This window comes from Suncus etruscus, chromosome 12, assembly GCF_024139225.1.
Source record: "Suncus etruscus isolate mSunEtr1 chromosome 12, mSunEtr1.pri.cur, whole genome shotgun sequence".
Taxonomy (NCBI): Eukaryota; Metazoa; Chordata; class Mammalia; order Eulipotyphla; family Soricidae; genus Suncus; species Suncus etruscus.
This window is the reverse complement of record NC_064859.1, coordinates 91,194,071-91,219,124: the sequence shown is the minus strand read 5'-3', so window position 1 is coordinate 91,219,124 and position 25,054 is coordinate 91,194,071. Positions and strand designations below refer to the sequence as shown.

Genomic DNA, 25,054 nt, shown 5'->3' with positions numbered 1-25,054 from the left:
TCTCCCCGAAGCCTCAGTAGAGCAGGGAACGTCTGGGCCAGATTTTATTCCCCAAGTCCAGGGCCTTGGGGAGCCTCCACGTCATGCTCGGAACTCAAAGTAGAGGTTTCTCCTCTGCCTTTCCTGGGAGGACACTCTCTTCCCCGACGGAAATGTCTGGTAGGTTCGCAGGTTCTCAGGAGACACATTTAAAAGATGCCACTTCTGCTTCGGGGTCAGGGAAGGCCTGTGGAAGAAGGCAGAGCAAGCATGATGCTGGGTGAGCAGCCATCATGGTCTTGGGGCCCCACCGCCAGCTCCTACTTCCCAATCCGCTGGCTGCCCATTGGCTTAATAGCCAGATCCAGACTGTGTCTATGTCATGGTCCATGAACAAGAACAGGTGCTGGTCACAAATGGTGCACTCCAGCCCAGTCCCTACTAAGATAAAATGGAGGGATGTTGGGTTGGTGACAGCCCCAGAAGCTTTATTTTAAAGAATCAGTCACAGATTTAACCTAATGCTGACCTAGCAGATAGGGACCCATGTGATAGCACAGCAGTAGGGTGTTTGCCTTGCACTCGGCCAACCCAAGATGGACCCTGTTTCAATTCCCCATATCCCATGTGGTCCTCTAAGCCGCCTGCCAGGAGCAATTTCTGAGTGCAGAGTCAGGAGTAACCCCTTAGCACCACCAGGTATGAGCCCTCCCCCCCCAAAAAAAAAAAAAAAAACAAGTGCAAGAGATGTGGATGGTGAAGAGTGCAGGTGAGAGATGAATAACAATGGTCATGATAGAAATGGCAACAATAATCAGGGCCATGATGGTGTGATGGTGACAGGGACTGACCATTAGGTGATGATAGCAAGGAGGACTCTGATGTGAGGATCATGGTGGTGATGGAAATGGGGGTGATGCTGATATTGGGGATGAGGGTGAGCAGGGTTGATGGTGGTTTTTTGTTGTTGTTGTTGTTGTTTTGCTTTGTTTTTGGTGCTCAGGGGTTACTCCTGGCTATGTGCTCAGAAATAGCTCCTGGCAGGCATGGGGGACCACATGGGATGCCAGAATTCGAACCAACCACCTTAGGTTCTGGGTCGACTGCTTGCAAGGCAAACGCCGCTGTGCTAGTCTCTCTGGCCCCTGATGGTGGTTTTGATGGCGGTGGCGTAGATGACGCAGATGCTGAAGCAGTGATAGTGACAGAGTTTAGTGAGGGGTAGGGGATTTCCTCAGGCTGCAGAGGGATGATGGGGAGGACTACACATGAGCACTGAGCCCTCACTACCGCCACCTGGCCAGTCCTCTGCACTGGTGTGGGACTGTGAGCAGCAGTGTGGACTGCCAGGTGACTTAGAAGTACAGAACTGAGCAGGCTGGCCCAGTGCAGAGCAGTCCCTGCCCGGAGCAATCTCAGAGGACACATGTCCTCAGGAAAGGTACCATGTAACTCCAGGGACACCCTAGTGAAGCCAGACCTACAGCTGGCTTCAGGGCACTTGAGTTCTGCCCAGTTTCAGCCTCCAACCATACTAAGCTGCTCCACCCCAACCTTACCCACTCCAAAATCTCAGTGTCACTGAGTTTCTGTTTCTTTTCATCTTTATTTTTTCTTTTGGTTTTTGGGCCACACCCGGCGGTGCTCAGGGGTGACTCCTGGCTGTCAGCTCAGAAATAGCTCCTGGCAGGCACGGGGGACCATATGGGACACTGGGATTCGAACCAACCACCTTTGGTCCTGGATTGGCTGCTTGCAAGGCAAACACCGCTGTGCTATCTCTCCGGGCCCTTCTTTTCATCTCTTTTTTTTTTTTTGGTTTTGGGCCACACCGTTTGACGCTCAGGGGTTACTCCTGGCTATGTGCTCAGAAATCACCCCTGGCTTGGGGGAACCATATGGGATGCCGGGGAATCGAACCGCTGTTCGTCCTACGAACAAGGCTTGCAAGGCAGACACCCTACCTCTAGCGCTACCTTCCCGGCCCCTTCTTTTCATCTCTGAAATGCATCTCTGTAAAAGCATTTAAGCCATTTCCTTTAAAAGCCATTCCAGGCTCCATACAACGATTGCTTCCTTATCAATAACAAAAATAGAGGGCCAGAGTGGTACTGCGGTGGTAGGGTGCTTGCCTTGCACGCAGCTGACCCAGGATGGATCAAGGTTCAATCTCTCAGTGACCCCCATAAGGTCCCCCAAGCCAGGAGTGATTTCTGAGCACATAGTCAGGAGTAACCCCTGAGCATCACCGGGTGTGGCTCAAAAACCAAAACCAAAACAAACAAAAAACAAGGACAGAGAGTCTTAGTGCTCTTAGAAAACAGTTTGCATGGATCAGCAAACCCAGTATTTGAAGCTCTGGCCTCCTTCCACCCTATTGACTGGGTTTCAGGAGGAAGGGATGGGAACCCCAAACCCAGATGAGCGAGGCTTCCTTGGGAAAAGGACCTGTTTGCAAATGCAAGCAGCAGGGCCAGGAGACAAGGGTGAGAGACAGAGAACATTGAGGCCATTCCTGTCCCTTTTCTGAGTCTCAGCTTCAGCCTGTGCAGCGCCCACAGTGTCCACGAGAGGGCAGCGCTTGCCTTCAACTAGGACAGCAGCAGGCAGTGGGGCCTCCCGCAGGCCTAGATGATGGGGTGCGGCCCCACCCCAAGCCTCAGGCTGAAAAACACTTCCTAGTTCCCCTCACCAGGTTCCCTGGCATCCTTCTAAAGCTTGTCTTCCCCTGGGGACTATGTGACGAGCATCCTTGAGCACTGCAGGGAATGTCGTGGGGTCCATTTCCAAATCTGGATGCCCTGGATGCCTGACCACAAGGATGTGTTTGTGGGGTGCAAGGCTGAATAGAGCAGGCACTCACAGGTCAGAGGTGATGGGGTACCGATCCGCCTCCTTCACAGGCAGCACAAAATAAGGGACACGGTTCACGGTGCCAGACCGGTCCAGGTATTGTGTCCGATGTTGCTGAACTTGCTGCAGTGGGATCAGAGGCCTGTGGTCAAACCCCTCGTGTCCCTTCCCATCTCCCTGAAGTCACCCATACCTCAAAGAGACAGAGAAAGGGGTGCCTTCCTGGTGGTGGAACAGGGCTGGGTGCTAAGTGAGACCCAAGATGGGGACACAGGGACCCCCCTCAAACAGCCCCCTACTCCTCTCCCAACCTGACAGTGTCTCCCGGACCCTGCATCCTGGGAACTGGGTATCCACAGGGCAGTGAAGACTCATCCCAGGAATGAGAGTGTGTGGGCTGCTAGAAATAGCATCCAGCCAAATCTTGGGGTGCAGAAGGGAATGCAGAGGATCCACCACCAGGCACCCATTCTGCTTACAGTGAGGAGAGCTTGGGGGATGGAGTCTTGAGGGCACACCTCATTAAGGTCTCAGCTGCCAGGGCCCCCAGTTTACCTGGTAGAAGCTTGTAAAGTGTGCTGCGCGGCCCACATCCAAGTTGAAACGCGTGCTGGGATGGTCTGGGTAGCTCAGCAGCAGTGCAGGGGCAGCGGCTGGCAGAGAGGGCAGAAAGTTCGGGGACCCACGGTGACCCTTTGCCATGGCCTTGTTGCGCTGGTCCTGGAAGTGCTTGAAGGTGGTGGAGCCATACGGGGAGCCAAAGGAGAAGGCCATCCCGGGCATATGACCCTGGTACCTGCAAGAGGTGAGCAGAGGGGCGCTGAAGGCTCCTGGCTAGTCTCTGAGACCTCCATTTCAGCGAGGGCGCCCCCCAATTTTATGGGGTCAGAGGTGGCATCGCTCAGGTCTGTGGGCAGACACATGGAAGCCCACTGGGATGCTGAACACCCTGGCTGGAGGCTTCCAGGGAGGCTGGAACCCCTTTGTTTTACCAGGAGCCTCTCACCTGTTTGTGCTCCAAAGCAGTCCCCTCACAGCCAAGTTCTCTGCCACCTCCATCCACCAGTCCAGCACTCGGTCCCCTGGGACCCTCAGGGGGGTCCCCATATTAGCAATATAAACCCAGGTTTGGGCAGGGCTGAAAATCTGATGGGCTGAATCTTCACATGCAGTTTTTTATTCAGACACATGAGGGGTGCCACAGGCCAAGAGCCCAGTACATGGAACACACAGCATATATAAAGCTCTCTCTCACATAGGCAGACATGTGCACACATATTGTATTGAGTCTTTTCATTGTTTGTTGGTTGTTTTGGTTTTGGGGTCACACTGCGGCAGTACTCCTGGCTCTGCACTCAGGAATCACTCCTGGTGGCTCTGGGGACCTTATGGGATGTCAGGTATTGAACCCTGGTCAGTCCTGTGCAAGGCAAACACCCTTTCCACTGTGCTATCACTCCCGCTCAGTTGTGTTGAGTCTTTCAGCCCAGCTCCTGACCCTGTCAACTCCTACGGAAGCTTTTAGAAGAAGTACAGGGGAGCCTTTGAGGTCAGAGTCTTACTCTCTTTGGCGGGGACTGGGGCGGCCTCAGTCTACCCACCAGCCAGAGGGGCTAGAATTCCAGAACTCTGTGTAGTTTCATTGCAGATGAAATGCAAGGTTTTCCTCCCTCGGCCTCTGCCCCTGATCTGTCTGTCCACCTCTCTCTCTCATGTTCCGGAATCTTTCCTACATTTGCCTCTTTGGGGCTCTCTGTGGCCAGTGCCCAGAGTTCCACCTCCTGTTCGAAGCTTGGTAGGGCCACCATGCCACAATGGGACAGAGCCCTGCCCTGCCCTGCTACTCCCTCCTGGCATGAGCCCTGCTCCAGTCAGATCCCAAGCCTTCTTTCTAATGGCTCCGCATTCACCCCCACCTACCCTTGTGGGCACTAACTTCTTCCTTTGCCACTTCCTCCTGGTTCCCAAATGTTGGTGTTTCCCAGGTCATTGGGACCATAGTTCTGAGTTTCTCAGAGGAATTGTGAGCACCTCATTTCTTCAATCGGCTTCTTTGGTCTCCCTCAGGCTGACCTCCGAGAGCCTCAATTTTTCAATAGGGTCCAAAAAGTAATCCCTTAGACACACACACACACACACACACACACACACACACACACACACACACACACACACACCAATGACCCACGTTCTTGCCCCATGTCTGTACTCGCCACAGCAGGAGAAGCCCCTGGGAAGAAGCTTGGCCAAGACCAGGGACATGGGGAGGCAGTTTGGGGCATGTCTGGTGAAAAATGAGGTTTAGGGGCCACATGGCAGGAGCATCAGTTTTACTTCATGAATGAGGCCCTGGACTCCAGCCATCTACCCCACCCCAGCACTGCTGGGCCCAAGCCCTGATCCATCAGGGCCCCTCGGAGAATCAAACAACACCATTGCTGAGAGGTAAAATGCAGGGGGGGGCCCTGCTTCATTGAGGAGAGAGCTAGAAAGATGTATTAAGTAAATTGAACATTAGTCCCAGAGCTTTGCCCTCCAAACCAGCGAGTCCTTTCATGCAGTGGGCACTCCCGAGAAGTGCCTGAACCCCCTCCTATTTGCTTTTCCTTGAGAAAGGAAGGTGAAGGAACAGCTGACTGTTCTGAGGGCAAATTTAGGGTCTCTTTCCCAGTCAGCTCTTGTCCTGGGAGCCAAGCCAGACTGACCCCCTCCACAAGGTTTCAGAAAGACACCTTGATCCATCCTTCTAGAAGAAAAACTGTCCTGTTCAGCATCCTACTCCGCTGTCTCCTTCAGGGGGAGGGGCGGCATCACCCCCTTTTCCATCCCCTCTCATCTTATTTCCCTGCTGAATGATGTAAGGAATGAGAGAGACTCTGGTCACCTGGGGCTGCTGACCTAGCAGAAGGAGATGGAAGGAGAGAGAGAGAGAGAGAGAGGGAGCCAGTGCAAGGCTGTCCAGGGGGCTGTGGGCAGGGGACACTTTCCTTCTGTGTGAGCCCCAGCCGGCTCTTCTCAAAAGCAGGGTTCAGTGACAAGATCCCGCCAAATGAGAGATGATTCAAGAGAAAAATGCTCTGGGAAGTGCAGAAACTTCAAATGACTAGTGCTTCTCTCCATGCCTATTACAGTGCAGGCCTAGGAATAGCACTCCGGTGAAGGCTGGGAGCAGAACTGAACAGAAATGTTATAAAACCTGTCGAAGTCAGCACTATTTTAAGTGACAAAGATTGGAGGTGGGTGGAGGGGTGTTGGGTGGGTTCCTATTAAGAATCTCTAAGGTAGAGCCAACGCCTAGATCTAAAATTGAATCATGTCTTTCTAAAAAACACAATTTAATAACTCTTAGGAAAAAGCTTTTAGTCTTTTTCCTTCATTCCCTCTCTCCCACCTGCTTCTCTCCTCCTCCCTGGCTCCCTATCCTTTAAGCATTTCAGGGGTATCAAACTCGTGGCTCACGGGCCCTTTGTGGCCTTCGTACAACATTTTGTGGCCCTGCCCTAGAGGAATCTTTTTTTGTTTTGTTTTGTTTTAGTTGTTTGGGTCACACCCCCCAATGTTCAAGGCTTACTACTGACTTTGCACTCAAGGATCACCCTGACTTTGCTTCCTGCGGCCCCCAGGTAAATTGAGTTTGAGACCCCTGGCAGGGATCTGTTAGAAACTAATATTTCTCGTGCTTTCGTTATCCAAAGTCTATCCTTTCATTTTCCTGCAGTGTCTTTCTCTGCTGTTAAGTGCAAGAAGGTTAAATTCATGTTTTTTTAATCTTAAAGGAGCAAACATGGAATGATCCTATTTCAATAAATTCACTTCGATCCTTCTAGCCATTCATCCAAAACATAGTCATAGCTGAATACTATAGTCATTTCACCTAACGAGGACCCTAGAATGAAGTTGGCCAAGTACTAACCCTGTAATTTAGGCGGCCATCAGAATTGGTGAGAGGCCCTGACTGGCCCCCAGCCTCTGTCACCACCACCCCCCCACCAGATTCCCTCAGTCCTGCTTCCCCTCACCCCTGTGCCCTTTGCCCAAACACACCAGGTGGGCCATGCTCATGTCTCCCCTCACTTCCTGCAGATGCCCTTTGCCCCGGAAATGTTTCTAACATCTACAGCCCAAAAGGTCATCTAAGCCGTTGAGCCTTCCAGTTACTTTCTAGACCTGGCAGGCATAGTTCCTCCTGCTCTGGGGTGAGGGCTTTCCTGCTTCTAGGGGAGCCTGTCCCCACCATATTCCCCCTTAGCATTCCCCCAAAGCAGGCCCTCTTCCTTGCTCTCTTCCACACTGGATGCTTCCCTCATTGTTGGCAACTTCCCTTCCCCAGGTCTCCATGTCCCAGACTTGCCACAAGTTCTCACTTGCTCCTGGTCACCGGGGGGGAGGCTGAGGTCCAGGAACGCCGAGGAGGAGGGAGGGCTGATTTCTGGGGGTTTCCACACTGAGTGCCAGGCATAAAGCTTTCTTTCCACCCACGGGGCCTTTGTGCTCCCCGAAAAAAGGAGCAAGACACGTGATTGAGCAGTGAAAGCGCTTCCAGCTTCCCACCAGCTCTGATAAGAGGAATTAGCATCCCAATAGGAGGGATCCCTCCTCCCCAGCCACCTGGGCTCCCCTCCCTAGAGTAGTAGGTGGAAGAGGATGTGGCCTGTGGGGGGGGTGTGTACGTGTGAGTAAGCCTGTGTGTGTGTTGTGTGCATGAGGCATACACATCTATATATACATGTATGTATGAGTGGCCTACGCATGCTATATGTACATGGGAACATGCCACCGTGTGCACATAAACATCTGCATGTGTGGTACATACAATATGTAACTCGTGTGCACATGTATGTTCATGCCTGTACACGTGTGAAGACATGCAAAGCTCACTTTCATTCAGCACCAGGGCCATGCCTAGGCCTCTAGGCTTCTGTCAAGTGCTGCCATATGCAATTTTGTCCCCTGAGCCGTCCCCCTGCAGCTCCGGGGTAAGGTCCAGGTGGAGAAGGATTCAGGGGAATGGTAGTGACATTGAACAGCCCCTGTGGGGAGCCCCACCCCTCCTGCTACCCTTCTTTTTTTTTTTTTTTTTTTTTTTTTTTTTTTTTTTTTTTTTTTTTTTTTTTTTGGTTTTTGGGCCACACCCGGTAACGCTCAGGGGTTACTCCTGGCTATGTGCTCAGAAGTTGCTCCTGGCTTGGGGGACCATATGGGACACTGGGGGATCGAACCGCGGTCCATCCAAGGCTAGCGCAGGCAAGGCAGGCACCTTACCTTTAGCGCCACCGCCCGGCCCCTCTGCTACCCTTCTTGAGGGAGAGGGTTCAGTGTCCGGGACACATGGCCTGCATACATGGAGACCACAGTGGGACCCTGGAATTCATTTCCTCAGCTTCACCTTATCAGCTCACTAACTTCCTTCCTCTGGGCCAAGCTCCCCTGCTGAGAAACCCTCCAGCCTCCCACACCTCTGAGGAGGGCACAGGGCCACAGTGAGAGATCCTTCCCCCTCTCACCCACGTGGGGGGCTCTGCCTTCCTCCCCAAATGATCCTGGCATTGTGTGATAGCCATACAACCCAATCCCTTTCCTCAGAATCCCTGCATCTAGAACTCACTTCCCTACCACCCCAAATCACAACCTTCACCCTCTTCAAGGTACCTCCTCCCCACAGGGCCTGTCTTCACCCACCAATTCCCCGGAACTCCCACTGTGAGCTCTTGGTGCCTCCCCAGATCTCCTCTCTCTCTCCCCTATGGTCCACAATGGGCCTGCCATAGCTTCAGAGTCTGTGTCCCTCATGCTCAGTGACAAGCTGATGAAAGAAGAGATGGAAGGAGGCCAGAAGTCCCCAAGAGGAGGGTCCCTATGATAATCCTGGCACTGTGTTCTGAGGAGGGTCCTTGTCTGGGCTCCTGAGGTCTCCATTGCGCCTGAGGAGACACCCCCACTTCATACTCCAAGATGCACTGGTTTTCCTTAGGGGCTGCACCCTCATTCTGGGGCCTGGACAGACAAGCAGAGGTTTCAGAAATACAATTGCCAAGTCTTTTGCCACAAGAGGTGCAGTCTGGGGCTGAAGAAGCCAGAATAGCAGGCAAGGGCTGCCAGCACTGTTTGGTCTGGTTGAAAAATCTGGTGGCTGCATTTTCAAGCCTTCACAAGCTCACTGTGCTGCCACAGCAAGAAAAGCAACGCAAAAACATTTTGGAGGTGGAGGACTGGCTGAAGCAGTGTGAGGCTCTGAGCTCCAGCCAGGGCGGCCACAGGGACCAGGGCTCTAATTTAGAATTAACTGTAACCTAAATGTTGATGTTGGAATATGGTGTGCTTCTGCTTAGAGATAACATTGTTTTGACTTCTGTACTCTGCTTGCTTGAGGAAGTTAACTGCTGTAAACCGGGCTTTGCTGTGAGCTTAAGTGCCACCATGACAGGCTGCAGTTTTTAGGTAGAAAGACTAGGCCCAGAACAGCCAGTTCCTGAAACTAGACCTTAGAGGTAAATGCCAGGAAATACATTCACATAAAGCTAAACAGCTGCTGACATCCAGCATCTGGGTCTGCAGCAATGGACAGATAACAATATGACACCACACCCTGAATCTGGGGGCTGCACCCAACTGTCTGTCTAATGCTACATTTGAACTACAACCAATCCTAGCCCAACCTGGTACTAAGGATCAATAATTTTAAAAGATCAACACACAGAGGAGGGGATCCCCTAGACTGAGCCCCATGTACCCTTTAAATTTGACATTGAGCCATTCTTCAGGGTCCTTATTTCTTAGGAGATGTTGGACCCCAAATTGCTGGAATAAACTTCCTTGCATTTACATTACTGCCTGTTTCCTTGGAGGTCTTTTGGGTGACAGATCCTGAGTTCAGGACTTAACAGGTGCTCACTGAGGAAATGCAGCCAGGTTTGTAGGAGTGTCCAACCAAGGGGGCTCACCCCAGCACACCCCTGGACTAAGAAAGATAATGGGATGAGGCCCTCTATGTATGGTTGTGTGGGCATCACCAAAACTTCTAGCAAGGCCCAAGACAAAACACAGGAGAGCCGCATCCAAACCCCACAAACTACAGAGTGTCCCCCAGCAGGTAAACATGACTATACTCCAGTCAGGTGTGTGGGCAGCCCCAGTCTCAAGGACAGGAGTATACAAAGGGCAGGGAGGTCAATCCAGTGAGATCAAGCCACATTTAGAGGCATGATGGGACAAATAAATACTCAAAGCTCATGGCTTCCTAATCATCTCACACCCCTGATGGGTGTCGGTGTTGAATCTCAGGGCTTGGGTGCAGGAGGCTGCACTACCGCATTCTATGGGCCGTCCTGTGTCCGTATCAGCCTGTGTTGGCTGATGCCTTGTTATTAGCATGAAATAGCAGCCAGGGAGAATTTCCGGAAGCAGATGCTGCTACAGGGCAAGGCTGCCTTGCATGCAGAGAGCTGAAAGTGAGCACCCCAGCACCCCTCAGGAGTCTCTGTCTTGTGAAGGGGTGCTGATAAAGGGGACTCAGTGCTCCCTGCATCTGCCCTCAGGATCATGTCTGTAGCCCCGTGACAGATATGGGCATAGGGACTGCTGCAGGCTGGTAGAGAGAGGGACTGGGCACAGATGCCCTCAGCCTCACTGCAGAGAATGTGGGTACTGAAAGAGAAAGTACAACATGATGTGGGCAGAGGGCCTGGTGAGGGGGGGGGCAGAGATCAGAGAGCAAGGGTGGACGGCTCCCAGATGGGAAGAGGAGCTCAGGGAGCCTCAACTCATCCCTGAGAAACCTGAGAGTTTGAGGGATGACACTAGGGTGTACCCCCACTCCCAGTAGTGATGGAGCATCTCAACCTTGCACGCCACAACTCCCCAGTGCCACCTGCCAGATCTAATGCCAACTGCCCCTGAGGGCAAGTATGAGCAGTTCACCGAGGTGAGACTGTCAGATCCACACAGCCTCCCTCTCCTCAAGTTGTTGTGAGAGTTTGTGGGGTTTTGAGCTTGCAGGAAGCCTGGCACTGAGCCTGTCACACTGCAGGTGCTCAGCCTGGATTCACAGTGCTCATACAGGGCTCTGGGACCTGCTCTCAGCCCAGCACTGCCATCTCAGCTAAGGGTGTCAGGCCCTACCCCACCCCAAATCTCTGCAACCCCTGCTTTCTTGGAGGGAGGAAGGTCTGCTCTGAACAAATCTGATGAAAGGGGAATAAAGTGCCAACATAGACAAGGTGCATTCACCAATTTGAAAAAACAAGCATGGCCACAGCTGTAGTACAGTGGGGAAGGCTCTTGCCTTGCAGGCAGCAGACCCAGATTCAATCCCCTCAGCATTCCAGATGGTTCCCTGAGCACTACCAGAGACACTTCCTGTTGGTTCCCTGAGTACTTCCTGAGTGCAGAGCCAGGAGTCACCACTAAGCATCTCTGGTTATGGCCCAATACCTTCCCCTCACCAACTGAAAGAAAAGACACAAACAATTCTGATCCCAGCATGGTGGGGAAGCTTGAACTCTTCCATTAAGCAAACCTTGGAGTCAGCCAGAGGTCTCTTTAGAGACATAGATGGATGCATTGACTGCATCCATTTTTAAGCGTAACATCTCTGTTCTAGAAAGATCAAGCTGAGGAAATAGAAGAAACTTGCACAGCTGTGCAGATTGGCCCTGTCCCAGCCTGGAGCCTTATTCATGAATCACTCATTACAGTTTCTACATCAGTTTTAGAAACGGTCCTGCAAGGAGACTACAGAAGCAATCTTGAGGCTGCTTTTGAAACACACAGCTCCCCCAACTATGTAAAAAGGGGGACCCAGCTGAGAGTGAAGTTCCAACGGGAGATTGTAGAGACTTAAGAAAAAAAGAAAATGAAGGGGAAACAAACAAAGAAAAAGGAAAAGAGGGCTGGAGTGATAGCACAGCAGTAAGGCATTTGCCTTGCACGAAGCCAACCTGGACAGACCCTGATTCAATTACCGGTATCCCATATGGTTCCCCCGAGCCTGCCAGGAGCAATTTCTGAGTTCAGAGCCAGGAGTAACCCCTGAGTGCCACCAGGTGTGGCCCCAAAACCAAAAATAATAATAATAATAATAAGAAGAAGAAGAAGAAGAAGAAGAAGGAGGAGGAGGAGGAGGAGGAGGAGGAGGAGGAGGAGGAGAAGGAGAAGGAGAAGAAAGAAGAAGAAGAAGAAGAAGAAGAAGAAGAAGAAGAAGAAGAAGAAGAAGAAGAAGAAGAAGAAGAAGAAGAAGAAGAAGAATCAGAGCTCAGGAGATGTTTTGGGATCTGCTGGATTTGGATCCTGATATCACCATCCCTCCAGGCTTCTGGGAGTGGTCCAAGTGGATCCCAAGCAGCAAGCAAGGGGTGGTCCATGTAGTTTCCCAGCCCCCAAAGTCCTGTGCAGCACCTCGTTCTTTGAACCAACTGGCTCCATCACCAGGAACAGCCCTGGGGGAGGTCCCCAAGCCCCCCAAATCAAAGTAAACAAAGAAGCTCATAGTAATTCCCTAAAGGTGGCATAAAGGCTGCTGTCCAAAGATGCACAGACCATGGGACCTGGTTGTTCGCCCTATCACTGGTGATGCTGGGTGATGAGCTCTGGCATGCACAACCAGGAGTCCTTTTCTAACTTGAGTCTAAATTAGATTATCCTAGGAGAGCCCCAGATCTCTGCAGGGGAGACCTAGAGAAGGTCCCCCTGTGGGGCCCCAAACCATCCCATCTTCCCCCAGAGTCCTGGGTGAAATCCAGTCTGAGCCCGCAGTCTCTTCATTTGCAGGAGGATCTTGCAAGAGAGGAAGGTGCTCTAATAATCAGTGCTCAGGCCAAGTCCCTCCTGTCCTGCTGGCCTCAAACCCAGCCGCCTGCGGGGAAGAGGCAGCTGGGAAAGACAAGGAGCTCAGGAAGGGAAGGAGCAGAGCCTCATCTTAGAATTTGGGGAGTGAAAAACACCAAGGAATGGAGAGCTGCGCTCTGAATCTTCCAAGCGAACTTGGGTGTGTGGCGTCACAGTCAGAATAGATTCTGGGGGCACAAAGGGAAGAACTCAGCACAATGACTGCTAAGAACCAGGAACCACGTAGACCTGCTTAGAATCCTCCATATCCGGAGGTCGCCGACCTTGCTTCCCTTGACCTTGGGAACTACATACTATTTCGAGAGCATTCTGGGGTTGCCCAGACACAACAAGCACAGAGTCCTCTGCCTGGGGGGGTCTCCAACACCACCCTACAAGGTGTTCAAACTCAGCTCTAGCTGGGGACAGACTTTCCATCAAAGGGAAGCCCCAAGAGAGAGAGAGCGCACCGCCTGTGCGCCCTGAGTTCCAGCAAAATCACCAATGTGGGGTAGAGAGGCAGGGACAGATCTGGGCAGGCCCTGGCATCTGAGCTGGGTTTCCCCGGGAGCCTGGTGGGGACCGTGGCCTTACCCGGGCATGAGGCCGGGGGGCAGGAAAGCAGCATTGAAGTCGGTGAGCAGAGTTCCTGCGCTGCGGAAGGCCATGGTGGGGCTGCCTCAGATGGGAGAGTGAGTTGGCACCGAACCCCAGGGCGCCCCACTAGCCCCTGCTGTTTATAGTCTCCGTTACCCCGCAACCAACCGTGCGCCTGGACACGCCCCCGAGACCCCAGAGCCCCAGCTGGGAGGAGCTGTCCCCCATCTCTGCTCCCTCAATTTCACACAGCTCCAGCCCAAGCCTCCTTGTTGGGGTCCAGGAACCAGCTGTCTGTCTGCAGGCTGGCCTGGGGCAAGGTTTGGAAATTTGGGAGAAGAGGGAGGACAGTGCCCTTTGTGACTTTCTGCTCCTCCTCAGGCCCTACGGTGACCCCACGTGGCACTCGCTTATTTGGAGAGTAGGGGGCCACAGGGTCGCATCTGTTCCTTCAAGGCTGCCCAGGGTACCTCAGTTCCCCAGTGGGAATAAATGCATTACTTTTTGGACTCTCTCTCTCCCTCCCTCTCTCCCTCCCTCTCTCCCTCCCTCTCTCCGTCCCTCTCTCCCTCCCTCCCTCTCTCTCTCCCTCTCTCCCTCCCTCTCTCCCTCTCTCCTCTCCCTCCCTCCCTCTCCCTCTCTCCCTCCCTCCCTCCCTCCCTCTCCCTCTCTCTCCCTCTCTCCCTCCCTCTCTCCCTCTCTCCTTCTCTCCCTCCCTCTCTCCCTCTCTCCTTCTCTCCCTCCCTCTCCCTCTCTCCCTCCCTCTCTCTCCCTCCCTCCCTCTCCCTCCCTCCCTCTCCCTCCCTCCCTCTCTCTCTCCCTCCCTCCCTCTTCCTCCCTCCCTCCCTCTCTCTCCCTCCCTCCCTCTCTCTTCCTCCCTCCCTCCCTCTTCCTCCCTCCCTCCTTTCCTCTCCCTCTCTCCCTCCCTCCCTCCCTCCCTGGCTTGCATCTTGCTGCTCACCTTGTCTTGCCCATCTAACTACTCCTTCTAAATTAGGCACAAGAAGCAAATCAAACTGGCCAGAGCGATGGTACATCGGTAGGGTGTTTGCCTTGCACATTGCTGACCCAGGATAGACCTGGGTTTGATGCCCCAGCGTCCCATATGGTCCCCCAAAGCCAGGAGCGATTCCTGAGCGTATACCTGGAAGTAACTCCTGAGCATCACTGGGTGTGGCCCAAACCCCCCCAAAAAAATAAAATAAAAAAAAAAGAAGAAGCAAATCCAAAAGAGATGGGAGATGAAGGTGGAGGAACACTATGTACCCTAGTTTCACAGTTGACACTGACGGACGGACACACCCGAGTGCCAGGGTTCTCCACAGCTGTTGCTCAGATCCTGGAGGTCCCTATCCCAGCCATGGGTACTGGGGTTTGTCTGTCAAGCTCCTGGTGGTGACAGTCTCCTAGGCACAAGCTCTCTGGGTTTTAACACCGCGCTGCAGCTCCCCTGGAGCGGCCCTGGTGGCCACCTCACACTTGTCCCTTCCCAGCTGCTCCTGGGTTAGCTGAATGAGAAGGGCTGTGGACACAACTTGAGGCTGTGTGACAGTGGGTGAGAAGTGACTGCTGCAGGAGCTGACCTGGCCTGTAGCTCCAGCCTTCCTTTGACCAGATCAGAGACAAGAAGTAAGAAGGAGGCATGGTGGGTGGCCTGGAAAGGAAAGAAATTCGAGAACTGCACCACCAGATGCACCCGAATTCTCCACATGGCACAAGCAACAGTAAAGAAAATGAGAAAACAACCACCTCAGGGGTCCAAGCCATGACAAACATAGCAGGGAGAGGCTCCGGTTCTATCTGGAGCATCCCATATGGTCGTCTAAGCCTGCTAGGAGTGATTCCTGAGTGCAGGGCCAGGAGTAACAGCTAAGTGTCTCTGGGTTTGGCTCAAAAACAAAAACAAAAATCGAAAGGAAGGAAGGAAGGAAGGAAGGAAGGAAGGAAGGAAGGAAGGAAGGAAGGAAGGAAGGAAGGAAGGAAGGAAGGAAGGAAGGAAGAAGGGAGGGAGGGAGGGAGGGAGGGAGGGAAGAAGGAAGGAAGGAAGGAAGGAAGAAGGGAGGGAGGGAGGGAGGGAGGAAGGAAGGAAGGAAGGAAGGAAGGAAGGAGGAAGGAAGGAAGGAAGGAGGAAGGAAGGAAGGAAGGAGGAAGGAAGGAAGGAGGAAGAAAGGAAGGAAGGAAAAGGAAAAGGAAGGAAGGAAGAAGGGAGGGAGGGAGGAAGGAAGGAAGGAGGAAGGAAGGAAGGAGGAAGAAAGGAAGGAAGGAAAAGGAAAAGGAAGGAAGGAAGAAGGGAGGGAGGGAGGGAGGGAGGAAGGAAGGAAGGAAGGAAGGAAGGAAGGAAGGAAGGAAGGAAGGAAGGAAGGAAGGAAGGAAGGAAGGAAGGAAGGAAGGAAGGAAAGGAAGAAGGGCCAGAGCCAGAGAGATAGAACCGTGGTAGGGTGTTTGCCTTGCATGCAGCCATCCCAGGAAAGACCTGCTTCGATTCTCAGCATCCCATATGATCCCCCAGCTTGCCAGGGCAATTTCTGAGTGCAGAGCCAGGAATAACCCCTGAGCACCGCATGTGTGTGGCCCAAAAACCAATCAATCAATCAATAAATCAAGTTTAAAAAAAAAAGAAAAGGAGAGGACAGAACGGTGGCACAAGCTGTAAGCATCTGTCTTGTCTGCGTTAGCCTAGGACGGACCATGGTTTGATCCCCAGTGTCCCATATGGTCCCCCAAGCCAGGAGTAATTTTTGAGCGCATAGCCAGGAGTAACCCCTGAGGGTCATCGGGTGTGGCCCAAAAATCAAAAAACAAACAAACAAACAAAAAAGAAAAGAAAAGAAAAGAAAACTCCCACCAAAATAGACAAAGAACCTCCAAGCATTCCTGGTATCTCTCGCCCCTATGGCAGGCAGCCCCCACTCTCCCCATTACCTTCTGAGTCTTCTGTCATCAACCTATCGGATGGGTCTGAGTTCAACTCTCATCTAGGTTCATCTAGGTCCAGCCCAGTCTTCCTTGCCCCTAACCCCAGACATGTGATGAGAGGCTCCTGATGCAGCCCCCAACACATTACACCTCTGAGGGACCCAGTGGAAAAAGCAGGGTCCGGCTTAGATCTCAGCTAAGGGGTCTCTGCACTGCTCTGTGAAATAGCTGTTGTTCTATACAGGTGGGAGCTGAGGTTCAAAGTAGCCTTTAGCTCTGCTCTGGGCAAGTTCAGAGGCTTTTCTGGAAAGATGCTCAGCCTCTCAAGACATCCAAGGAAACTAATGAGATGGGTTATTTTTTCTGTCAAGTGCCACCAAGCCTCACAAACTTGGGTGGACAGAGATCCACACTAGTGAAGTTTTATTTATTTATTTATTTATTTATTTATTTATTTATTTATTTATTTATTATTTATTTATTATTGTTTTGGTTTTGGGTCACACCGACAGCGCTCAGGGGTTACTCTTGGTTCTGTACTCAGAAATCACTCCTGTCAGGCTTGGGGGACTATATGGGATTCTGGGAGTTGAACCTGGGTTTGTCCCAAGTCAACTGAGTTCGAGGCAAAATGACCTACCAGAGTGCTATTTCTTCCGCCCACTAGTGAATTTTTAAATAACACATCAAACATATATATTTCCTTAAAAATGTATCTTGTATCTGCTCAATACCATATTCTGAATATTATTTTGGGGGGGCACACCTTGTGACTCTCAGGAGTTACTCCTGGCTATATGCTCAGAAATTGCTCCTGGCTCAGAGGGCCATATGGGACGGTGGGGATTGAATCGAGGTCCATCCTGGGTCGGCTGCGTGCAAGGCAAACGCCCTACTGCTGTGCTATCACTTAGGCCCCATATTCTGAATATTCTTTCATTTGACTCGGTGAAATGAAAGTGAAAAAGGAGGGGGCCGGGCGGTGGCGCTAGAGGTAAGGTGTCTGCCTTGCTAGCACTAGCCTAGGACGGACCGCGGTTCGATCCCCCGGTGTCCCATATGGTCCCCCAAGCCAGGAGCGACTTCTGAGCGCATAGCCAGGAGTAACCCCTGAGCGTGTGGCCCAAAAACCAAAAAAAAAAAAAGTGAGCAAGTGAAAAAGGAGAGTGGGGATTGAGGAAGAAAAGAAGAGGAAGAAGAAAATAAAAAATAAACAGCAGAATAAGGGCAATGTAGCAAGGAAACATCTAGAAGGAGGGAAAGGGACTCTGTGACATCCTGCAGGTCACTTGAAAGATGGACTCCGAGGGGCGTGGCCTCTTGCTAGCAGAAGGTTTCTCTCTCTTAGCTTTGACCCTTCCTTCCAGCTGGACCACTTCAATCTTTCTGTCCCTCGATGGGGTGTACAGATGTAAGGTTCTAGGGTTCTGCTCTGAGAGGAGCAGCCCAATAATGCAGAGAGATGAGGGGCAGGGACAGCCCAGAGAGGACCCTAACCCCTTCTTGGGGGCTCTTGAGCAGGTGTTGAGGGGGGGCAGAGACACTTCCAGAAGAGACAGTATCTGAGTGAGGGAGGCAGAGGTTCCCTGAACCCCAACTTCAGGGACAGAGATTGTGGGGACCCATCTCCTGGGAGCAGATAGGGGGCTCCAACTCCCTTCTCTTAGATTTCTATTTCTCACAGATGGGCCGGGAGACAGCTTGGTTGGGGGCCCTGGGATGAGTTTCAACCAGAGCAGCCACATCCCCTGGCCAGTACCCAGCTGGATGGGGTGGGGTGGGTGGGTGGGTGGGTGTCAGCCAGAGACAGAGCAACAGCCCTTTGGGGCATGAAGGTGCCACGTTCCCTCCTGCCTCTCCTTCCCTCCCACTTCCCTCCGCCTTTCCCAGCTCATGCGCCTCCCTTACTCCCATCCCTCAGGAGAAGCCACTGAGGCAGGCTGGCGCTGCAGCTGCATAATGAATCTGGCCCATCTGCACCCCCTGCCGGGCACTCACACACACAGACACAGCCTAGGGGCTGGCAGTGGGAGGGGCAGGTATGCCAGGGCTGCGAGTGAGTCTTGGAGAGAAGCTGGCAGGAGCATCCCTGCTCTGCTCCTGGGTTGCTGTGGTCTCTGCCAGGCAAGTGGAGGAGGAAGAGGAGGAAGAAGAAACGGTGGTACTGCAGAGGCAAAGGAGCTCTTGAAGGCTTCCCAGCTCTCCCTCTTCTTCCCAGCCCCTCCTGCCTGTGCCCACGACCCAGCATGGCTTTGCTAGTGCATCTCAAGACAGTCTCGGAGCTGCGGGGCAAGGGCGACCGGATCGCTAAAGTGACTTTTCGAGGTAGGGACCCCGCCTGGGGGAGGCCCCAGCTTTGGGTTCCTGGGATAGGGCAGGGCAGGATGCTTGGGTGGGAAAGTTTCAGCCAGGGTGAAGTGAGGAGGTTTTTCTTAGGGTCTGGCCCCAGCAGCCTGCTAGCCTTTGGGTACCCGGATCATGAGGCTTGGCTGCTGACATCCCCCCTCCCCATTTTCTTCCGCTCTTGCATGTTTACCCACCACCTGGGGTGCTGAATTCTGACTCTGCAGGGGGTTCTGGGAAGGCTAAGATAAGGACCCCCCCTACTGTGGGGACCCCCCAGAATATAGTGCCTTCTTGGGTCCCTTTCTTTCCCTGCCCTGTGCTCAAGGCTTAAGGGCTGAGACATTCCCACATCCCACAGGGGTGAGGTAGAGCTATAGGTTCCCAACTCTGCTTCCTCACACACCACTTAGCACCCCTTCACCCTTTTCTAAACTCCTCCCCATTCATGCACCCAGAGATCTGTGCTCAAGGCTTAGGTGCTGAGACATGACCACATCCCACAGGGCAGGGGGCCAGTGGACAGGCAAGAAGGACTGTTGCATGATGTGATAGGACAGGGCCCAGGGCTGTGCACAAGCTACCAAGACATCACCCCTTCTCCCTAGAGCTAGTGGTCAGGGAAGACTTCCTGTAGGAGGTGACACCTCAGTAGCATCAGGGATCAACAGCAAGGAGCAGGGGAAGTCAGAGGAGGCTAAGGACACAGCTGTCGAAGAGGTCCAGAGAGGGCTTCTGTGCAGCAGGATGCCAGAGCTCAGTGTGTGTGAGGTGTGGGGTGGGCCTTCACTCCGATAGACATTGGGCGGCACCTGAAGGTGCTAAGTGGAAAAAGGTGGGGCCAGGTTGACCTTCCACAGCCTGTTTCTGGGACACCAGGCCTGTCGTCTGGGCCAGAAGTAGCCCCTTGGTACAGGAACCCCAGGAGGGAGAATGGGCCACTCCACCCTGCCTGTCTCTCCAGCGCCCCCTGGACCTCTGGGGCCAGCCTGAACCCTGAACATGTCCAGCACTTGACGCGCACATCCTCTGCGACAGACAGGGCCTGTCTTCTCAGGTCCAGGGGGACACATGGGGCGGCGGCTCAGGCCTCCACACCAGCCCCTTTGCAGGGGGAGGCACTGAGAGGTCTGGGGGAAACATCTGCACAGTGATTGCAGGGGCTGAAAAAATAAGCCTCACTGCGTCCTGCCAGCCCCAGTCTCTCCTCCTGGTTGCCCGAGGCTGGCCTGTGGTGCCCTCTCTGCACTCTGCACAGTGGGGCTGGTCCTATTGTTCCAGTTCTGCCCACATAGCCTGTCCCTCTGGGTGGCTGACAGTCTTTCCACAGGGAGGGGCAGTGGGAGGCCAAAGATCCTTGGGAAGGGGTGAGGTTGGATCTCAGATGGGTTTCTAGAAAGGTCACTTCACTTTGTGACAGCAGAGAAGTTGTAGCCTTTCACTTGCTACAGCCCATTAGTGACAACTCCAAAGACATCCTCCCCCAAATGCCAACATTAGCAGTTAATTGGAGGGATTGGACCTGTTCTAGAATGTTCCATAATGTCTCCTGTTTTCCCAGCCAATGTGCTGTAGGAAGAGGCACTAGAGAAGAGTCAGAGGGGCTTAGAGCACCCCAGTTCCTGGAGGAAAGATCAGTGTCAAATTGGGGCTCAGGGTCCGAGGTGAGGTTTGCCCTGGCCCAGAGGGGCTAGACCACCCTGTATGTACACACTGATTCTGCGCTGAGCCACTCAATACAATGGAGCGAGCTCCAGGCAGCTCTGCTGAGGAAAGTTCTAGATATAGTGATGGAAGCTCTGGAATTTGCCACTGAGCCCCAGTCTCCACATCTGTAAGATTCCCCAGGCTGATGCTTCAAGGCTGGAATTTCTGTTCTTGGGATGAGAAGAGAGAGGAGAGGAGGGATTTGGGGGATAATTCGGCTTTGGATCCCCACACCTTTTTTTTCTTACTCACTTCCCTGTCATCAGCCCAAAGTGGGGCCAGGTGAGGGGGAGCACAGCTGCAGGGCTCCGACGAGGGCCTGGCCTGGCTGCTGCTTTTCAGGGGTGCAGAGATTTGGGGCCAGCTCCCCCCCATTGAGACCTCAGTGCTATGAAGAGGGGGCAGGCTGGTCTCTGGGCCTTTCTGCGCCCTGCTCCAGTAGCTGCCTCACTCTCGGACTTGCTCCATGCACCAGTGTTTGCATTAGCTCCCCACTCTTGCCAACAGCCCTTCACACTGACCTGGCCTTTTCCCCCAAAGCACCCCTCTAGTCCTCACCCAGGAGAAGCCTGGACAGGAAACCAAGAGTCAAGAAGACTGGCCCAAGCCATTCACCCACTCGCACTCCAGCCTCCCCCCAGCCTAGGGACATTTTCAGGGTAGCAGAGGGAAGCTGGTCACCTCCTCTAACATATTTGGGGGAGTTCAGCACATGCCCAGTTGATAGTTCCCCTCCCTTCCTTTTTTCACCCCTTCACAGAGAGGGTATGTTCTGAGCCTTGCAGCCCACAGCCCACCAGAAGGTGTAGGGCTTCCAGGAACAGTACCCTCACAGTCTGATGGTGGAGGCATGCCTGCACAATGGTGGAGGCCTCAGGAGGGCTGGTGGGCTGGGAGGAAGGGAAAGGGCTACTATGGTGGGAGGGGGACCACTGCGGTCCCAGACATGAGGGAGGTCTTTAAAGGGGTCATGGAGGAGGAGCAGGGACTGGGTGTTTATCTTGAATGTTCAATCTCTTGTTTCCCTCAGCTCTAAGTTGCATTGACTTTATCCCATAAAATGGGCACTGTTGGGGCCGGAGTTATAGGACATTGGGAAGGCATTTGCCTTGCAAAAAGCTGACCTGGGTTCAATCCTTGAAATCCCATATGGTCCCCCAAGCACTACTAGGAGTGATTCCTGAGCCAGGTGTAAGTCCTCAACACCACCAGGTATGGCCCCCTCAAAAAACACAATAATAATAACAATAATAACAATAATAATAATAATAGGCACTGTGGCGGGAAGTTCATATCTGACATCTTTTCTATGCAAGAAATAGCCCCATTTGCACCACTGGTTCTAGCCCCCCAAACAGCAACAACAAAGGGGGGCTGACATGCAAAATATATGATTTTCTTTTTGGCTTTTGTTGTTTGTTTTATTTTTTAAGCCACATTCATTGGTGCTCAAGTCTTACTCCTGGCTTTATGTTCAGGGACCACTCCTGGTGGGCACAGGGGACCCTCTATAGGGTGCTGGAATTGAACCCAGGTCTGTTGCATACAAAGCAAGTGTCTTCATCCCTGTTCTGGCACTCTGGCCTAATAAATAGAAATTTGACCTGAAATCTTCTCTGCTAGATCAGAGGCCAAATACCCATCAAGACCCCCCCAGCTCTGGTCCCACTAAAAAGGGTGAGGCCCCTATGAGTACTGGTCAGGTCCCCACCCCAGATGTGAAGAGATGACTTACTAGGTGAAAGTGCCAGATGGAGAACTGAGACCACATGGGGCATGGTGAACGCCGAGTTCTGTGCCAGCCACCAAGGGGATGTACCCCCCCCCAGCAAGCAGAACCCTCAGTATATCTCTGGACAGGGACCCTTCTCCACACATCCTCCCAACACAGGAACTCTCAGTCCATCCCCCCAACAAAGGGACCTTCAGTACAATCCCCAGGATACAGGACCCAAGGCACACCCACATCATCCCTGACTGAGCCAGCCCTCCTCCCAGAGAAGCAGAGCACAGGGGAGACCCCTTCTTTCTGCCATGAGAGCCCCGCGTGTTTGCACAGTATGGACCAGCAAACTGCCTCCAAATGCCTGGCGGAGGGACACGCTGCAGGAGCCGAGTGGGCAGACTTCACGCTCTGTTCACGGAGCTGTCTCGGATCACAGCCACCTCAGCTGCCCACGCAGATGCTCCGTCTTGCTAGCCTCTCCCTCCTCCCTGCAAAATCTCCCATGGATGCAGCGGTCCCAGACAACTATTCCTCTCCCTTCCTCCTCCTCACACAGCTGGCACCATTGCCAAAGACTCCTGGCCCATCTGGCCTCACTCTATTCTCCATTCAACTCTCACACCCCAACTTATTTGAAAGCAAACTCCAACCCCCTTGTCTGTTCATGCCCCAGTGTGCCATAGATGTCCATAAACAGCAAATGTTCTCCACAAACCCACCGACAGCATGTCATTCAGGCAGGAGAGAGGGTACAGCAGGTAGGGTACTTGCCTTGCATAGGACCAACCAGGAGGTAGAATTCTCGACACCACACCCTCAAAAGTGAAAATAGTGATCCTATAATGCAAGAAAATATAATCAAAGGTCAAGCAAGGGTTTAATAGTCTCACTGAGGTCCTAGCTTTTTTTCCATCCCTTAAAAGCCACATGTTAGGGGGTGGAGGGATAGTACAGTGAGTAGGGTACCTGCCTTGTACTTATTCATCCTGGGTTCGATCCCTGTCATCTCATATGGTTTCCTGAACACTGCCAGGAGTAATTCCTGAATGCAGAACCAGGAGTAACTCCTGAGGATTGCTAGGTATGGCCCCCAAACAAACAAACAAAAAGTTATATGTTAATGGCTGGAGCAATAAAGCACAGTGGATAAAGTGCTTACCTTGCACTTGGTCAACCTGGATTTAATCCATGGCATTCTATAAGTCCCCTAAGCACCATGAGGTATGATTCCTGAGCACAAAACCAGGAATAAAGCTCTGAATATTGCTGGATGTACCAACAAACAAAATTAAAAAACAGCTATTGCATGTTAATGTGCTTTTTAGATTAAGTGAAGCCCTCCTACCACTCATCCTTTCATTCACTCGAAATGAGTAAAACTCCTCCCAGGGTCATCCAGGCCCAGGTACTATTCTAAATCCTAACACAATCATTCATTGAGACTAACATGGTCCCCAACTTCCAGAGGATGTCCCCTTGGTCCTTTCTACTGAAGATTTGGATGTAAACAAGCAAGTAACAGTCTAGGGGAGGGGCAGAGCAGGAGGTGGGGAAGGCCTCCTGAGGGAGGAGGGGCAGAGAAAGAGCTGGTGGAGGAGCAGTTGAGGAATGGGGCCCACTTGCCTACTGGAGACAATAAGGTCCATCTCCACAGAAGATCTGATAATATAGGAATACGGTGGCAGAGATTCTCCAGGCTTGGGGACCTTGTTGGGGAAAGGAGAAAGAATTGGGGAGAAAAAGAAGTGAGATCTGCATAAGATTTGGGAGAAAGAAAGGGTTGTGTTTGGTGAGTGAGGCCTTCCAGCTGAGAATGGAGCAATGGAAAATGATTATTTTCCCCTTTGAGAAGCTCAGGGATGCGTCATCATTCAACCTGGCTCTGGGACTTGCTGATTTCCAATCCTTTGCTTTTTAGGGGATTTAAGGACCTTGCTGTCTGGTTCACTCTTTTTCAACCGAAGTTCTTCATTCTGTGCTATCCACAGTCATTAAGTTTCATATTACAAGAGGGAATTACAGCGGGACAAGAGAATCTTTAGGGATACTTATGATTGGGCAACTTCATCAATCATTTTGGCCTTCCTATAACATTGCACCCCAAACTGAAAAAATAAAAATGCAAGCACCTCTCACAGGGGAAGTGGATGGAAACGACATCAAAACGTCTCCTGAGCTGGATTAGGAAATAAGTCTCAGCAGAGCCATATGGTCCCCCAAGCCAGGAGCGATTTCTGAGCACATAGCCAGGAGTAACCTCTAAGCATCATCAGGTGTGGCCCCAACCCCCACCCCTAAAACAATTATTGGAGGCTGGAGTAATATAATAGCACAGCAGTAGGGCATTGGCCTTGCACACTGCCAACCCAGGACAGACCCAGGTTCAATCCCATATCCCATATGGTCCCCCAAGTCTGCCAGGAGCGATTTCTGAGCACAGAGCCAGGAGTAACCCCTGAGCCACTTGTTTTGGCCCCAAAACAAAAACAACAACTATCTATGTTTCAACTTTTAGAATCTGCAAAAAGAGGGCTGAAACTGTGGCTCCGGTAAAAGAGCACATGCCTGGCATGTGTGAGGCTCTGACATGGGGTGCCCATGATTGTGTGGCACACCATGTACTATCAGCGGTGGTTTTGGGGGGGGCCCTGACCACCACTGAACGTGACCCCACTTAACACTTTTGGGGGAACCCCCAGTGATTTTTCAACAAGCCACATGGCAGTTCAATGCAGGGCTCATGAGTGATGCTGCTCAAGCTTTTCAGAGCTGGGGATACCTGTTGTACTATCTCTTGGCTCCTACACACACATACACACACACACACACACACACACATACACACACACAAACACACACTGGTTTGGTTTTTTTTTTTTTTTTTTGGTTTTTGAGCCACACCCAGTGATGCTCAGGGGTTACTCCTGGCTATGCACTCAGAAATCGCTCCTGACTTGGTGAACCCTATGAGGACTCTGGGGATCAAACCCATCTCCGTCCTGGGTCAGCACTTGCAAGGCAAATGCCCAACCACTGCGCTATCGCACCAGGTCCATACACACACATTTTTAAATATACCAAAGGGAGAAAAATGATACCCATCTTGGGGAA

At 52.3% G+C, this 25,054-nt stretch overlaps 2 protein-coding genes across 2 annotated transcripts in view; one reads left to right on the top strand and one right to left on the bottom strand.

The window, feature by feature from the left end:
- Positions 1-13,322, bottom strand: FAM166C (family with sequence similarity 166 member C). Its single transcript, XM_049784495.1, has 4 exons — positions 13,249-13,322; positions 3,388-3,628; positions 2,843-2,955; positions 1-226 (listed from the first exon to the last, which is right to left on the bottom strand). The coding sequence occupies exons 1-4, from the start codon at positions 13,320-13,322 to the stop codon at positions 82-84; spliced, it is 573 nt and encodes a 190-aa protein (XP_049640452.1). The 3' UTR covers positions 1-81.
- A 4,940-nt stretch (positions 13,323-18,262) lies between these two features.
- The window catches only part of OTOF (otoferlin), an 85,355-nt gene continuing 78,563 nt past the window's right edge, over positions 18,263-25,054 (top strand). The window contains exon 1 of the mRNA XM_049784464.1: positions 18,263-18,492. Within this exon, the coding sequence (XP_049640421.1) occupies positions 18,414-18,492 (79 nt within the window). The 5' untranslated portion in view covers positions 18,263-18,413. The remainder of the gene's footprint in view (positions 18,493-25,054) is intronic.